The following is an 18,497-nucleotide window of genomic DNA, read 5'->3' on the forward strand; positions in this document are numbered from 1 at the left end:
ATCAGTTTGCTCATTCCGATGCAATATAGGACTTTATTTTCAGAAGTAATCTTTTATCCTTTGTTTTCTAGGTAAATTATACATGTATGTTGTATTTAGGTACAGGGTTTTTTTTAGTGTGTAGAGATTGAAGCCACTATGCTCTCCAGCATATTCTTCCAGATTCTTAAGGCCATGCCTTTTGTAAAGGGCAAGGTAGTAAGTACCTTGCTTTCGTAATAAACAGATATCTGCACTGGAATGTCCAGAAGATCAACTTTCATATTAAATACAAAGAGAAGATAACCACTGGGGGGGTTTTTTTGTTTGTTTCTTTGGGTTTTATGGTGATTTTTTTTTTTTTTTTTGGTAGGGGGGTGTTGTTGGTTTTATTTGGTTTCTTGTAATTATTGACCATTGTAGTGCTGAATTTTTAACAACACATTGTAATGTTCATATGCTAAAGCATTATTATTTTCAACATCCCTTCCTTTTTTTTCTTCTAACTGTTTTAGGTTTTTTGTATTTAGGCCTAGTCAATCTGAAATTAGCTAAAATGAGGGTATCTAGTTCCAAAGGGAGGATTGTGAAATGTCTGCAGCACAAGTTTGATCATAGAATCATAGTATATCTCAAGTTTGAAGGGTTCCGTAAGAATCATTGAGTCCAACGTCCTGCTCCTTGCTAAACCACATGACTAAGAGCACTGTCCAGATGCTGAGTGAAATCAGAATGGTTTGGTGTAATGAAATCTTCAGGAGGAATCTGTCCCAGTGACTGACCACCCCCTCAGTGAAGAACCTTTTCATAATGTTAAACTGAACATTTCCTGACACAGTTTCATGCCATTTTCTTGTGTCAGCTCAAGAATTAAACAATTGTTTCTACATCAAATTAATAGGATGTTGTAAACAAATGTATTGGGCAGTATATTATATATAAGACTATATATGCCTTGAAGATGTCTCTTTTGGTCTGATCTATTATTGTACATTTTGTTGCGTTTAAATTGAGATCAAAGAACACTTAACTGGACATACCAACTGGACTTTAGGTTAAGAGCATACTAAGTAACATTTAATAATATTATTAATTACAACAATTTAAGGAACACTTTGAGGTTTTTAATATTTTATTATAATATTTAGTACACATAGTTTTATTCATCCTACACATACGTTATGTTATACCTGTATGTTATGGTTTAACCTCAACAACAGCCAAGCCCCACTCGGCTACTCTCTCATTCCCCACCAGCAGGACTGGGGAGAGAATCTGCAGAGTAAAAGCCAAAGAACTTGTTGGTTGAGATAATTACAGTTTAATAGGGAAATAAAAAAACAAGCACACAAACAAAGCTAAACAAGGAATCCTTTCACTGCTTCACATGGGCAGGTAGGTGCTCCACCATCTCCAGGAGAGAAGGGCGCCATCAGTGCTTACTTGGGGACACAAACACCATCACTCTGAATGTCTCCCCCTGCTCCTTCATCCCCTTGCTTTATGTACTTGACATGGTGTAGTATGGTCTGGAATATCCCTTGGGTCAATCGGGGTCAAGTGTCCCAGCCTGAATTTCCTTACAGCTTCACATGCACCCTCAGAAAATGCCTTGGCTCCATGTAATCTATATTAATTATAATCTCTGTGTTGTCAGTTCTGTTCAGCACAATCCCAAAACACATCCCCATACCAGCCACTGGGAAGAAAATTAACTCTCCCTAGCCAAAACCAGCACACTATAGTATAATACTTTTCCCAGCACTTGGAGATGAATGATGAAGTAAGCAAAAAAACATATAATTGCCTCATGATGCATTTGCAGTCTTTCTTGTCTTTATTTTTTCATGTATAATTTAACACCAAACTTCTTAATTTATTCACAGGTAATTGTAACAGATATTTTTAAGTGGTTTAACTTCCCATCTGCTATCCTGAGATTTTAATTACATCTGTATTTTTCAGTCGACGATATTTACCAGTTTATTGAAAGGATAATGCAGTATCCATATCCATTTTAGCCCATGCTTCCCTGATGATGCTGAAACTAAATGTGAGTCACAGTGTTTGTCTGTCTTGAGAGACTCATTGTTCTGACAGGTTGGTATTGAGACTAGGAAACTCAGATCACATAGATGGTGGAGCAGCTACACGTTGTTGTGGTTTGACACTGGCCAAATTTCAGGCACCCACAAAAGCCCCTTGCTCACCCTCCCCTGCCGCTGCTGAGCAGAGGGGAGAAAAATTAATGAAGGGTTCATCAGCTGAGATAAGGATTGAGAGAAAAAAAATTCCAAGAGCAAAGCAGGCTCAACTTAAAGGTACCAAGTGAATTTATTGCTAACTAAATCAGAGAAGGATAATGACAAGTAAAATAAGCTCTTAAAGACATCCTTTCTTTCCCCAGGCCCTCCCTTCTTCCCACCAACAGTGCAGGGCGACAGGGCACGGTGGTTTGGTCAGTTTGCCACTGCAGGTTTTCTTCCCCTGCACAGGAGAGGAGTCCCCTGCTACACCATGGGGTCCCTCCCATGGGAGACAGTTCTCCATGAACCTTTCCAGAGTGGGTCCACTCTCACGAGCAGGAGTTCTCCCAAAATTCCTGCAACATAAGTCCATCCCACAGACACACAGTCTTCCTAAAGCTGCTGTGGTGCATGTCACTCTTCCACTGAGTGCAGTCCTCCAAGGACAGGCTGCTCCAGCCTGGAAGCAGGGACCCCCTCTATCCACCAGGTCTCCCACTGGATCACAGCCTCCTCCAGGCATCCACCTTCTCCAGCGTGAGCACCTCCCCCACGGGCTGCGGGAGGAACTCTGCATCCCCCGTGGATCCCCAAGGGCTGCAGGGGCACGGCTGTTCCACCATGATCTCACCATGGCCCGCAGAGGAATCTCGGCTCTGCCACCTGGAGCATCTCCTCCCCTCCTTCTCCACCAACCTAAGTGTCTCCGTTGTTTCCCTTACATGTTCTCACCTCCTCCTCCTCTTGTCTGACTAGAAAAAACCTGTGCACTTTGTTTTGATTTCCTTCTTAAATATGTTATCAGAGAGGTGTTACCAGCCCCTCTCATTGACCCAGCTTTGGCCAGCAGCATGTCCATCTTCAGAGCATCAGGGATTGGCTCTGCCAGCAATGCTGGAAGCTTCCAGCATCTTCTCACAGAAGCTGCCTCTGTGGCACTCTAACTACCAAAAACCAGAGGGTGCAAAACCAATACACAGGCATAAAAAAGAAACAAGTTTTCATAGATGGTGGAACAGCTACAGGCATAAAAGAGAAACAAGTTTGATACTATTGTACTACTTGTAATTCTTTGATCAAGATTCTCAGTGATACTATGTGCCCTTATAAAAAAGCCACAACACCCCGAAAGTAAAGCCTTTCCTTAATGGGCAAGTATTAATTTACTTGAAACCATGATTTTCATGTGTAACAGGCAGTAATAATATGAATATGTTTTAACAATTTGTAAAATTTTGTTCGCAGAGGCAGTACATCAGTAGTGTTTTTCTTGATTGCTCATAGACCGTGGTTATGGTCAGGGAATTCTTTGGCAGTGTCATTCGAGGTGACTGAATTGGTGCTGTGTTTCTCATACAGTTTATGAGACCATGCAATTCTCTGCAGTTTGCATAGTTAATATTTGAGCTGAAATCTCAAAGGGCAAGTAATTTGAAAAATTTCAGCGGCATTGCAGGAAGTTCTTCTGTATATTCTTATGTCTGTATCTATTTACATGAATGACTGTATAACTACAAAAAATCTGATAATCTTGGAATGCTACTTCCTGTTACTGGGTGTCTTGACTTAAATATTTATGGTTTTGCGTGTGCAGTTTGTATTTTTTGTTTGTTTTCTTTTTTCCTCCTTGACTGTCAGAATTTCTGAGTTAGAGGTTGTGAACCAAAATTATTGCTGTTTTTCTTTATTCCCCTGGAGAATGTCACCTGCCTATACACATTCTGGGGTAGGACAGGTAATGACACAGAATTGCTCTGTGGAAACAGTAAGTAATGTCGATGAATTAGTAGCTGGTACTTTCAGCTACTTTTCCTACTTTGCTTTGTCTATTTCTTGATTAAACAATAGATGTCCCTGTTTAGTTTATACATTTATTATATTACAGACTGTGGGGAACAGCTTGTTAAGTCAGTATAGAAAGGCAGAGGTTGTCTGGATCCTAGGTTTCTTATGAAACTGGTTTTTTTTTAGGTCAGCACAATCTCTGTTGAGGATTTGATAGTTGCTGTAGCCATGCAGTCAGGAAGATTTCTATGATAATATCTCCTAAACAGCACAGCTGAAGAAGTGTATTGCTGCAGTACGGAAATGTGGTAGTACAGCTTTTATTCCTTTTTACCTTTCATTTTCACTGGCATAATGCACGGTGAAACCTAATGTGAAACTTGGAAGCATATCAGAAAAGGACACTACCTGTGGAAGGAATAAGAGCTATCAGATATGTGGAACTCTTCTAAGGAAGAGAAAAGAAGCTGATCCATTCCAATGAATTTGTTAAATTAGGCTTTTTAGTTTTCAGCCTACGCTGGTGGCTGCAGCTGAGCCATTTAGGCTCTGCTGGCTGTGAACAATGGAGTTGCAGATTTTTTTTCCTTTTAAAAAAAAAAAAATTAAACCGATGCTTGGTATTTGTGATAATTTTGGCCCCTCCTACTGTGCCAATTGAAACCACTCCCTACATAACCAAAACAAATCATTCCCCATGATTCTGAAGATATTTTACATTTCAGTACATGCTTTTGTGTACTGAACTACATTTTGTAGATAGTACATTTTTAAAAAATGAAAGTACTTTTTTAGGAGACAGATAAGAATGACTCAAACAGCACCTCATTTTCGGAGCTCAGAAGCACAGCAAAATCAATCTTGAAGCACTAACCTGCTTAAATTTTAAATACTGGAATACATAATCTAATAATTGCTTTAGTATTGAATTCTGTTTTCTATTAGAAAATCCAATAGGTAGAACATTTAAACTGCTGTTAAATGTATTTCAAATTACATATTTATGAATTTAAAACTTATTAATCTCAAATCATACCACAGACTTCAGATCTGATCTTTGAGTAGCTTGTTGTACTGTTGAGTAAATTTTAGCACAGGATTTATTGTACTTATATGTGTTCAGGTTCTGTATTTTTTATTTCAACTGTGCCTTCTTTCATGGCTTGGATGACTTATATTTCCCACTGGTTTGACGAAGATGATTGGTACGAAGGACAACAAAGAGTAAGAATTGCTTAAAGTAATATTTTCTCTTTTATTATCTTTATATTTTTCTTCTTTAAGGTGCTCTTTATTATTATATTGATAATATCAAAAGTAGTATTTCAATAGTGGTATAGGAAGAGATTTTTAGTAGTTTTAGTGAGGTCTTGAATCATAAATAAAGCATATCCAAAATGAGTTTTGGATATAAGTGAAGCATAGTGAAGCATATTGAAATGAAGCATATTGAAAATTAACATTGCTAGCTGGATAAAAGGTACTGGAAGTGTGACAACCACCTACTTACATTTTTTAGGTTGCATAATTTAACAAGTAGTAATTTTTTAATATGCAATGAGATGGAAAGCAACAATTTCATTTTGTTGTATTAGAAGGAATTAATATACCATGCATAGAGTAAAATAAAATAGTTATAGTAGTAATAGGGTAAGCCAAAAATGTTTGGGAGAGATTAAATTCACCTAGGGTCATTTCCAAGTTGTATCTTGCATAGCTTTATGTTTTTATTAACATTTTTCTGAGGAGGAGTTGTTACTATGGCAACATTTGCAGGATAACTTGGATTTATTTTTAGCATTTATTAACTGCATGTCTACAGCTGCTTTCATAGATTTATGGTGGGAAATGAATATAAGTCACATTTCTTTCACTGTATTAAACTCTTTTATGGTACCTTATATTTCTGTGATTTCTTTTTCTTGTTTTCAGAGTATATGGTCAGCTAATTAGTTAGAATGCAGGAGATGCTAGTGAAAGCATCTGCTTTCGTTGTATTATTGTGTATTACTTGACAATGCCAGCTATATGCTCATAAGTATAAAAAAACTGGCAGATATTAATACTGTTCCACTTTTCTCATTTTACATGTCACTCATGATATGGATGCTTCAGATGCAGAATTACATTTTAATAGCTGTCATCAGGGATTCAGATGTGAGAAGTGTCAAGAAGTAACTTTATCTGAAATCAGAGCAGTCTTGGCAATTTGCCAGAAGGAAAGCAATCTTCTGGTGATTGTTGTAGCTCTGGATTGGAAGATGAGAACAGAATCTTATGCAGACTCTTAGATGCTTCATACTGTGATCAGACATGGTTGTATGCATATCTCTGTGTATTGCACACATTATCTGCAAACTATGTCTAAGCAATACTCCACCGATAATGGCTTTGTTATCACTGCTAGATGGTTTCATATTGATTAGGTGTGTAGTCCAACACTTCTGGTGATTTATTGTTAGAAATATCAGCATTTCTTCATGCCTGGAGAATTGTATGGCTAGTATGGCTCTTTAGATTATTTTGTTAAGGTGGCACAGTAAAGGGCATTTTAATTAAATGTACAAGTAGTATAGTCAAGACAGTCAAAAGCACTACTTTGTAAGACTTACTAGGTTACTTTTTTTCTAATGTTATTGCCTTATGTTTTCTAAGCAGGGTATCTATCTTGGATTAATACATTTTGGGTTTATTTTGAGTGTTTGTTTCTGAAAAACAGTTTTGGGCTGTGATTTCAAGTTTCCAACTTTAAGGAAAGGTCCAAAACTTCTTGCTTTTTGAAGCCAGAGATCCTGTGGTTAAATCAGTTCTGGTAGTGATTTGGGTCCAAGTTTATTGTGGAGGTTTAAAATGGCAGTGAACACTAGTACAACATTTGTTCATTTCAAATAATCTTTTAAATCACAGTATTATTTTTCCTGGTCAGTGTCTAGATAAGCGAATGCACATTTTGAACACTTGCTACGTTGTCATAGATAAGGAAATGTTATCTGCAAATTCTGGTTGCAAGAGTCTAGCCAAAGCTTCTGGTATTGTTGAGGAATCTTGTTGAAATTCAAACAAGAATTCATGTCCAAGGCACCCTCTTCCTGACTATGACTGGCCTTCTGATTATCTGGAAGCTATAAATGACCTGTGTGCCATGAATTGTATACAAAACTAGAAAAAAACTTTTCCAATTTTTGCAAACTATCTATGCTGCTTAGTGGTAAGCCATCAGCCAGCCTGGCACTTTAACAAGCAGTAGACTGCCTTGGTAGAATTCTCCTGGAAAGTATGAAGGGCTTCAGTTGTGTAGGGAAGTACATGTGTAAACCTACATAATTATTATACATTGTTCTATGTTGTGACTGTCACTACTGTCACTACTAATATAGGCAGACTTTGTTCATCTTTTGCCCAGAAGCAGTTGCTTGAGTAGTGTGTGTCTCAGACTATTCAGAGACCTGCAGTAGTAACTGCAGTTTAGTAAGCCATCTCACGATTGCAAATTGGTTAGCACTTTGCAGTATTCCAAAGTAGGAAAAACTTTTGTTTGTTTTGTCAATTTTCATTTTGTAAGTTACCTATTGGCTTTTAAGCTGTATACCAGAGTATTTCTATATATAGCAGAGTATTTCCAATTACCCTTATTTGATGGGTCAGGAAAAATTAATGAGAAATTAATTTCCTAACATGACCATAATGTGCTTGGAGTTTCCCAGTTCCACTGGAAGAACACCAGTACTAATTTCACTTGTGTTTTTACATGTGTCTCAGTGCTGTTGAGGCAGACATTGTCAGTCAGAAGTAATTTTCTGCTGTGGCTTGCAGACATGCCAAACTTTCTTCACAAGTTTGAAGACCTTTGTGCTTTTAGCAAGATAAAATGATTGTCCATTATCTGGTGCTGCTAACTGGTCTCACTGGATAGGGTAATGATTTTGAAACTCTGTGGTTTACAGGTGAAATTTTCAACTCCAACGGATTTCCTCCCAAGGGTAAATACCAATGTTTTCAAGGAGAAATAATGTGATATAATGTATTATATCACTAAAGATCTTACTAATTATTATGTTTTCATTGATTTGCTGACAAAGATATTGATACCTTGGGACAGTAGTGTGGATGAGATATAACAGTTTTATATGTCAGACATACAGGAGTGACAGCAAGCTTTCCATATAAGAAAAGTGACAAACCTGATAGAAAATAAGGACAATAGAGTGAATAGAAGCAGAGTACACTAGCACTTTACCTCTTGTAGCTGTTAAGAATCTACACTTTGTATACGCAGAAGCATATTGATTAACATAAGGCTACTCTACATCCACTTTTGTATGCATGCCATATTGCATATTTGGATAGGTCATACACCACATGGACCATAATCAAAGCACATGTGAGCATCTGTTGCTTGTGCTTGATGGTTAGACATTTACTGATAACGTGCAAGCACTGTATTGATAATGAAAGTGTTAAGTGATGGGTTTAAAGAGCTATTATTATTCTACAAGTGTTATCATAGTGCAGTTGGGAAATACAGCAAGCAATGAAATACAATGAGCAGCTGAAGCAGAGAAAAAGGAGTTAGATTAAAATTAAAATGGTGCCTGTTAAAGAGCTGCAGTTGCCAGGCTACTGGCACTGCAGTTTTGTGTGTGGTGTGACACAGCACTCAGTCTTTTCTCCTGCATCCTGTAGTAACTGCATTATTTGTGAACATCAAGGTTTAGTTCCTCCATCTGTCAAGTAAAGTGATTTCATTCTACAATGATAACAATATTTTCAATTTTTGGGACCAGCAAGGTGTTGGAATGAACATGGAAATTCTAAAGTGCTTTGCAAAAATTGATACCTATGCTAAGGTAGGGATTATTAGGCATTTGTCTTTTAAGTTATTGATATAAAGCCATGGTATGTATGTAGTCAATTCAGTTGTTACTTTTAAATAATATTTATGATATACCAAATTTTTTAATGTGGTTGGTTGTTGGGTTTTTTTCTATATTAAGGAGCAAGGAAGGACCTAGAATGTTGCTACTTCTGCCAGTTGAAAAGAAAGGGTTTTGTTGTCCTCCCTCTTTCCTCCATCTCCTTGGAAACTGTGAGCACACACTGCTAGCTTTCCCAATGTGGTATACGTTTTTTACATGCACAGGTTTGTTTTTTTTCATTGTATACTTAAGAGTCAAATATAATTACTTGTACATCCCTTATTTCAAAATAAAATATTTTTTTACAAATTATAAAAAAATCTCAATTGTATAAAAATGCACCATGTGTGAAATCATACATATTTTCAGTTATGCTGCATTTCTGCATTTTTGTCATTTTACTTAGGCTGTTCTGATGAATACATCTTTCTCTTTTATATCTGCTTACTCTGTTAATTATGCTTATCAGAAATCTATAATGTTTGAAAAGATGTGCAGGAAATTGCTTTAAGGCATGATACCTATGAGAGGGCAAGTCATTATTCCACTCAACTGTCATTTCTTCTTCTAGATACTGTCATTTTGAACTTCAAGGCAAATGTTTCCTCTTGTAAAATGGTATATCATTACAAAGAGCAGGAAATAATAACAAATTTTAAACAATAAATAAAATGCAAATTCTGTAACAAAGCTCAGAATATTTTACATATGTAACTTTTTAACATATATTTAAATAGAGAAAATCTAGTCAAAGTTTCAGAATACTTATTAAGCATGAATTCTTGACTTAGTGAAACAATGCTATGTTACAGAACAACATTTTTCATCTAAAATTGAAAAATTTCATCAATTAGCAGCATTTTTATAGAGATTACTGCAGAATCCTACAATACAAACCTGTTGTTACTCTGAAAGAAAAATCTGTGGAATTCTGTTTTAGCATCTGTAAGAGATCTTAGCTTTACCACTAATTTTACATGTGATTAAACTGCAAAGTAAACAAGACTTAAATAATATTTTCTTACAGATTAAACTTCATCAAATCAAGAACTCTTAGCTTCCATAAGAGAAGGTAAAAAAGAGTATCTGTACAAAGTGAAAAAAATCTTTTATTGTTATGAAATAAAGCCTTATGTAGTCTTAGGTTCTATATAATTGTCATTTTTTTATCAATCTTATACTGATGGTTTTCAGGTGGCAAACCTGCAAACTAAACCTATGATAATCTAATATTTTACAGTTAATTCTCTCCTACTTCAACATGGCTTTTCTTTTAACTTTCCTTATCAATTGGCTGATATACCTAGAGTTTTAACCATTGTTTTCCCTGGAATTAAGAGCAGAACCCAAAATTTCTAGTTCCAGGTATTCTATGCTTTCCTAAAATAGTAATCTAATGAGCTGGAGGATCAGCTGGGGGATGATCCCAGTAATCTCAGTAAATCTGAGATTAATCTCAGTAAAAGTGGTTGCTAATGGTGCCAGTTATTTTTTTCATAGGAACTAGAAGAAGTCTGTTCTGGATGCCCCAAATCAAATTATTTCTCTGCATATGTGATTTACACTTTAATTGCACAGAAGGGACTGCTGGAATTTGTGGTTTTACTGAACAGGAAAAGAACACTACATGGAAAAATTAGAAGTTTGGAGGCTATTTTTCCCACTTGATGATGGTGATTATTTAAATAATTAGATAAATTTCTCTCTGGGGAACTCATATCATTTAGAACATGAGATGGATTGCAAAGAAGCTGCAAGATTATGCAATTTATAGAAATGTCCTTTCTGAAATGTCTAATTTGCTGCAGAAGTCAGAAGAATAAATGTTATTGACAGACAGAAAGGAAGTCTAATAGCCAAAGCCCTAGTCTGCAACGAAGATATATCTTGTAACTTGATTTTCTGTATGTTTCTGTTCTTCTGTTGCAGTCTCTTTTACCAAAATTTTCAAAGGTTACATGTGAGCATTTCATTTCCTTCAGTCATTTGGTACTCACTCAGAATGTTTAAGCACTTCAATTAGGGTCAGTGATATCTTTGAGACGATCAGTCTCAAACATTCAACTGATCCTGATTTTCTGCTAAAGAAACCCCAAAATAAGTCACTCTCATTTTTTTTCTTTTACTTTCACACTTTCCAAAGTGAGAGAAAAATGATTTTCTGAAATTTGCTACCTATAATTATTCATTACTGTTTACCTCCCAAGCAAATACACCAAGCAGAGGAGAAAAATTAAAAATAGAATTAATCATTCAACTGTATTTTTATCCCTAATATAAATGCATTAAAATAAAATTTTGATAATATTTAGGCAACCAGTTTTTAGTTGATACTGAACAATAGGTTCCTTTGGGTTCTGTAGATCACTACTGCAACACCTGTATAAAGTTTGTTCTGTATGTGCCTTAATACTGCCATCATCTAGAAAAATATTTCCCCCTCTATACATTTGACATCAGGTAGGTCAAGACTGATCTACAGCAAAGCATTGAGTAACAGTCGGTTACTCAATGCTTTGCTGTGCAACATCTGTGCTAAACTGTTGCACAGCAATGCATGGAGTAGCAGACCCTTGTACTTCATCAACAGTTGCTCCCTCAAAATGCTTGATTGCTTTTGAAGTCTCCTTTCTTGTTAATTCCCTTTCCGTTGTGGAACTTGAAATGGTACCTAACACTTGGTAAATTTAACATAGCTCTCCTCCTCTTTCAGGATTATACTCTTAGCTCTTTGACCTAAAAATGTCATCCTCCATATTCTATGTAATATTTTTCCACCTAATGTCCCTCAGTCCATTAATCTATCCACAGCATAAATGTGACCCTGAGACATTCTGGTACTAGGTAGTGTGTTGACATTATCCTGAATGAAATGGGGGCTAGGTAAATTATTGGTCTGGCCCAGCAAAGCATTTCTTGCATTTTTATGTTGAAGTCAGTTTTCTCACTCTGAGCACAGCTGGTACTGTGAGACTTGTTTTGGACAGAGAAAGCATAGTTTGCTGTACTATAATGTTACCCTAAGCTTTGCTTTTGATTTTTCACAGCTCACTTCAATATTTTTTGTTTAACAGTAATTATTAAAATTTAGAAAGCTTCTCCAGAAAGGATGATAATAAGGAGGATAATATGACAAAGAGTTGTTCTATGCAAGTGGTTTGAAGACCTTTCTACATGTCGGTTTTACTTAAAACTATTGGTATATGGTTTATTTTGTCTAGCTATCAGTGGGAGATGAATGGGAGAGCAGAGGAGGCATCAAACTGTAATAGAGAAAGTATTGAACCAGACCACAGAAGAAAACGGACATGATGAACAGTTTCAGCTAGTACAAATCAAGAACTATTCAAGTTTTTATGGATGGGATCCCTCACCCCTGCTTTTCTTCCAACTGGTGAATGGTATTAGGCACCCTTTCTTTTGTGGCACTGAAGCCTCTGAACATCTACTTGTATTTATTTTGGATACATTCATTTGTATCTCACGCGAGTTATTTTTTTAAAGTAGACATTTATAAATTATTTATAGGAACAAAAATGTATTATTCTATTCTTTAATATTCTGTCATCTTGGAGTCTAATGAATTTCTGTTTTAAAGGCAAAAATGTCACATGTGAAACAAGTGGGACTTTTAGCTGCTGGATGTCAGCCATGGAACAAGGATATATGTGCCGCTAGTGGGGACAGATTTGCCTACTGTGCTACCCTTGCTGTTTATATTTATCAGGTAAGATTATTCTTGTTTATCAGTTACACTGTAACGTTGTTGATCTCACTTTGAACCCTTTAAACAAATGTTTCTGCAATGCTTTTGCAAGTATGGTTGCTGCTGACAAGATGTCTATATAAAGCTCAATATTCCATTCAGGATACCCTTGAAGTTGTGTGTGTCAAGAATTATTTTTAGAAGACAGGCTTACAGTGCAGCAAACATGTGAGAAGAATGAAGCTCAGTGATAGAAGACTGTGTTCTGAGGGAGAAATGAAGTAATACCACAATTACATTCAAAGCTGTAGTATAAAATAGTCTTTAGCACAGTGTATTAAAATGGTTCCAAATTGTGGATTCAGGGACACACCTTTATTTCATTTGGAGCACAAACACCTCAGCACTGTGGTCTTCTGAAGTTTTCAGTTGTTGTATATCAACACCTAACTAACAAATAGAAATGCTGTGACATGGAATTTTCAGATTGAGAAATATGTGAGGAAATAAAGGATATACTTTAAGAGCTATAAAGGTAGTAGGATTAAAATGAACAAAATTTACTGTGTCATATTTGGGCATATTTATGTATTTTTAACTGTACTAAGTTATTTTAAAAATTAGAAGGATTTCAAACTAATTTTTATATTCTTTCCTGTTTACCCCCTTGGAGATTACTAAATTATTGTTACCATGCCTATAAATAAAGCATTTTAGGATTGTTTGAGTACACTTCTAAATGAAATATAATAATTTATAAGTGACAGGAAGATAGACATAAAACTGTTTTCTGCATAGTCGGATATCGGGCACCCCTTCTTTTCAAGTCAAATGTATGAGGATTTATTTTATTAAGATGTGAGGTACTGGCAATAATTGAATACACTATAAATTAATCCATAATTCTAATACTGTTATATGAAGTATTCTCCAACTCAGAGGTATTTAAAGTAAGTTAACAAAAAATGTATTTCTAAAATGAATTTTACTATTTGTTTAGCTGGATCACCGATACAATGAATTCAAGCTCCATGCAATTATGTCTGAGCACAAGAAGACAATCACAGCCATATCTTGGTGTCCCCACAACCCTGACGTGTTTGCAAGTGCCAGTGCAGATAGTTTAGTGATCATATGGAATGTGAATGAACAGAAGGTTGTGGCCAAGCTGGACAATACAAAAGGTATTTTTGACATGGAGATCTGTTTTATCCATACAGTTTTATCCATGGGTATGAGAAATACTTGATACAGTATAAACTCTATAGTTGGTAGGTTGGAGTTTTAACAATTGCCTAGCAGATTAATAATTGCCTAACACAATCTGACAGATTCTTGTCAGATTTGTTGTCATTCATTCTAGAAAATAATGATAGTATATTTGAGTAAATTGCCTTCAACCATCTTGTATTTGATAAAGAAAGACATTATTCTTTTTCTCTAAAGAACTTAACCAGTTCAAGAATTAACTTTGCTAGTGATTTCTTGTTGAGCCGAGGAGAAAAAAACATCCCCAAACCAACATTATTTTCATCACTGTATAAAAGGATAAACAATTAAATTTTAAAATAATAAATTTCACAATGACTTTAGATAAGTGAAAGCAAATAAAAGGTAGCCTTAACAGATTCAACTATAAATCATCAGTGAATTTGAACAACAGCTTTTGTTTAAATACCCTAATGCTTGTCTGCCTGAATCTTATCTCAGGCCTTGAAACTGCTGGAGATTGTATTACAAGTCTAGGGAGTTAAGCATCTATGTTACAGTTACATTTTCATGCCCAGTTCTGATTTATGCGATTTAGGTAAAACCAGTACCTGTATTTCTGTTCTTACAGTCAATCTCATCAGGTATCCTTGACTCCTACATTTTGGAAAGTGAGTGCGACCCAAGAGCAGTTAGAATCTCAGGATCTAATGAGCTATTTTGGGACTCCCTACTCTGTTCTCTCCAGAGCATTTAGGAATACCTCTGGAAATCTTTTATATCTTGCATATCATGCAAAAGAAACTCCACAGTGATTTGATTTATTCCAAAAGAAATATTGTATCAGTTTATGCATAAATATAAATGCTGGTACTTATTTTTCAGTATATGGATTGTTAAAAAATCTACAGGAAGAAATGTTATTACTATTTTAATATTTTTAGAAACTAAATTAAGATAATATGTTTAAACCTTCTATTGATTTCTCTTTTAGTCTCTTTTACACTGCCATATAAAAGTGTCTAAATACAGTTTTAAGTTTTCAGCTTGAGGAATTTGTCTTACTGTCATTTATTCCTTCAGGCACACATGATTAAGTTATGAGGATTAACAGGGTTGGAGACATTAAGATCAAAATTCTTAAATGGGACTGCCTACACTTAGGTGTTAGACAATGGAATTAAAACTGTCATGTATCCAGAAGAAAGCTATTGAGAGCTCCCTTTTATTATGGAACTAGCTTTCAAATTTTGTCACAAATATCTGCTTCTGTTAGATTTATCTCTAAATTTCATTGTATTTTGATAAAATAGGCATTTTGAAGTTCTCAGTATTTTACTATCTTAGTAGTAAATAACTTACAGCAAAACATAGTAGTTGAATGAAATTCTGAATGAATGAAAGTATTGTTTGCAGGATCAGGCTTATCCTCTTTCAAATGTGTGATTGACTTTGGCACTGATGAAGTATAGATACCATTAAATACAACCCGTCAAAGTAGCATAAGAGTAATTTGGGAAATTATTTTACTTCCTTCCTCTAGAAGTCTAGTTTAATTTTACACATTAAGATGTTCACACACTTCTCTAAATTTCAGTCTAGCAACTTCTATGTAGAAAAATGATTCCTACTGTTTTTCGAGACAATTGCTGATACTGGGTCAAGGATTAGTACATGGAATTTTGTGTCCTGGTTCTTATAAAGTTTACCTGTATGTTTCAGGAATTCCTGCATCCCTTGGCTGGTGCTGGAATGCAGGTGATGCAGTTGCGTTTGTGTCGCACAGAGGTCCACTGTACATTTGGACTATCTCAGGACCTGACAGCGGGGTAACTGTGCATAGAGAAGCACATAGTTTCTTGTCAGATATCAGTCTGTTCAGATGGCATCCAAAGAAAAAAGGAAAGGTGGTATTTGGGCATACTGATGGAAGCCTGTCTATTTTTCAACCAGGTAAAAACTCATATGACAAAATATTTAGTTTTATATATGTATCTCTTGTTTCTCCATATATAATTTTTCACTTTTTAAAATTAGATTCTATCATGTAGGTACATACATAACATATTTTCTCGATTCACAATATTCCTAGTCCTTCCATATTACAAAAATGTGCTTTCTTAGATAAAGAATTCAGAGCATTTTCTTTATGTCTCCTGCCTTTTGAGACCAAGATAAGACTGCATTTTTTTCACAACTGCAGTAAACACTTTTTTTTTTGCAAATGCTGACAGCCATGATCTTCTACTGAACTATATTTTCCTGATTTTCCTGCAAGTTTATTTTTCTGAATGGAAAGACTTGAATCTTTTGTTTACTTTCCTGCTTTTGCATTTGTTCTGGAGTCCTCTATTTCATATTCTAGAATCCTCTGCAATTTTATACGTAGAATCTCACCTCATACTTATATTCTTAATATTATCTTCATGGTTCTGTTCTGTCAAAGGATAGATAGGAAAATATTTATCTCTTTTTGTCTGAAATCCACCACACACATTTGTGCGTACTAAAGACTAAAAATAGTCTAGACCTCTGCCAAGAAGGTGTCATGTTAAGCTCATTTGAAGGTAATATTTCACTTGTTTTCATAGTTTTCTTCAAAGGCAGGTATTTGTTTTAGATTCACTATTTGAATTTTTTCCTGACTGCTTCTTCCTTAAATAAAAATTGATTTTCAGCTGTGTGAGAAAAACTGTTCTTTAAATTATGTCTTAATTTTACATAGAGTTGTTCTCCAACAGCCATACAAAATTTATTTTTCTTCAGTTCACTCTACTAAGTTGTCACATAGGATGTCACAGAAATAGATTCTCTTGCTTCTGTAGTGCTGACTGAATTAGCACTGGCTTTGGGAAAAGGAAATAAATTCTAATATGATAACAATTAAGTATTTATCAGACTGATACTTTTCATGAAGTCTGTCTAAAATGATTTGAATATGAAAACATAAATAATAGGAAAAATATTTAAAATATCAAAATCATGTTCTGCAAATGAAAATAGGATGTAGGCTAAAAAATCTAGGTAGTGGCAGTTTTGTATGTGCCACAATTCAAGTTGCTCTAAAGAAATTGTTTAAGGAAAATTATTTATTACTGTTGGGGATAAAACTATTTGCATAAACTCAAAATTTAGATTAGATTGTCACAGGAATGCTGCCTTTCTCTGTATTTAAGATAGTTTTGTTTATTATTGTAATATTACACATCTTTATTAAAATAATTTTAAAATTAAAAAAATATGCAAGTTCTTTCCTATTCTCAGCATGCATAGCATTCTTCATTTCCTACAGAGAAATAAAACTTGAAAGTTTATATGCAGCTGGGTGAAAATCTTCTGCATAAGTAGCAAACTACACAATGGTTTTTTCACTGTTGTTATCTACCTAGTTTCTGCTCCCATGGCTGTATTTTCTTTCTTATTAACTCTAGACTATGCATTAATGTATCAGAACATTTAGTGTAAAGAAAATATATGCAAGAATATAAGATTAATACACAATTCTTAGGGAAGTTCAGTGCAGTCATATAGAGCCAAATGTTTTCCCTTTCATTTGTTCTCAAGATAAGCACAGCTTACTTAAATGACGTGTGACTCAGTTGCATGATTCATACTGTTCATGTCTTCTTTTAATGGAAAACAAAATTTAAGTTAGGGTTTTCATGAGGTTTGGTTTTTGACTCTTTTTTTGAAACACAGGTAAAACTCAATTACTCCTAGGTAGATACTCATATTCTCCCACCTGGTGGTTGTACTTTCTTGGGGCTGAAGTGTTTGAAAATGGATGGCTTCATTCACTTGAGGACTTCTTGCTTTTAGTTCTTGTGTAGCTAGTTGAAAAAAGATAATTCTGCTTTGTTGTTTGTTCTTGTTTTTCATTTCAGTGTTGATTTGCAGTAAAACTAAAAGGTGACCTGTAATATAAGCAGGGGACATTGTTTATACAAAGTGTGAGTTCTCAAGTTTTTGGCAAATTAAAGCAATTATCATACTTCTGTTATTCTCAATGCTTTAGAAGAGTGAAAAAGAAATGGAAACAAAAAATTGGTTTATTGTTAATTGTTGTGCGGTCTTAAATTATTTCTCCCATTTCTGGTACCTGATTTTATTAAGTTGCCTTAGATGTAATGTGTATGAGTCGGTACTAAAATTGAAAATTAGACTGAAGATGAATAATGGAAGGTGTAGATTCCTTATTTCTAGAAAAGCAGTATCTTTTTTTATAAGATCACAACTTCAGAAATACAGATCTATTTCATTTGGACTGTACACTGCCTTATACAACTAAGATTCATCTCTCTGTAAAGAGAAAAAGTGGGCAATAAAAAATGTGGGTTTCAGTAATACAGATCATCAAGTGAAGCATGTAGTCTTTTTTGTAGGTGTCAGACTAGATACTTAATCTTCTGTTTTGGCTACAGAATCTATAAACACTTCATAGCTGCACACATAGTTTTAAAGAAGGGAAAACATCTTAAGGCAGTTCTTCAGAAAAGGCCTTTACTGCCACAGAGTTTTTCTGGTTCTTACTGCCTTTATTTTGCCTATATTTGCTGTGGTGTGAAGATTTACTTGCACTCAAATGGCTTGTATTTTATGCTGTGCTGTGGAACTTTACTCACAGAAATTATTAGAACAATGCATATGATTTGACAT

The 18,497-nt window shown here is 35.0% G+C and overlaps 1 protein-coding gene across 1 annotated transcript in view; it reads left to right on the forward strand.

Moving 5' to 3' along the window:
• Positions 1-1,114: 1,114 nt before the first annotated feature.
• Positions 1,115-18,497, forward strand: part of WDR17 (WD repeat domain 17) — a 49,747-nt gene continuing 32,364 nt past the window's right edge. The window contains exons 1-4 of the mRNA XM_041427865.1: positions 1,115-5,234; positions 12,525-12,653; positions 13,633-13,816; positions 15,564-15,794. Coding sequence (XP_041283799.1) covers positions 5,124-5,234; positions 12,525-12,653; positions 13,633-13,816; positions 15,564-15,794 — 655 coding nt within the window. The 5' untranslated portion in view covers positions 1,115-5,123. The remainder of the gene's footprint in view (positions 5,235-12,524; positions 12,654-13,632; positions 13,817-15,563; positions 15,795-18,497) is intronic.

The sequence above is a fragment of the Onychostruthus taczanowskii genome, unplaced genomic scaffold, assembly GCF_017590055.1.
Source record: "Onychostruthus taczanowskii isolate IOZ18803 unplaced genomic scaffold, ASM1759005v1 scaffold12, whole genome shotgun sequence".
In the NCBI taxonomy this organism is placed as follows: domain Eukaryota; kingdom Metazoa; phylum Chordata; class Aves; order Passeriformes; family Passeridae; genus Onychostruthus; species Onychostruthus taczanowskii.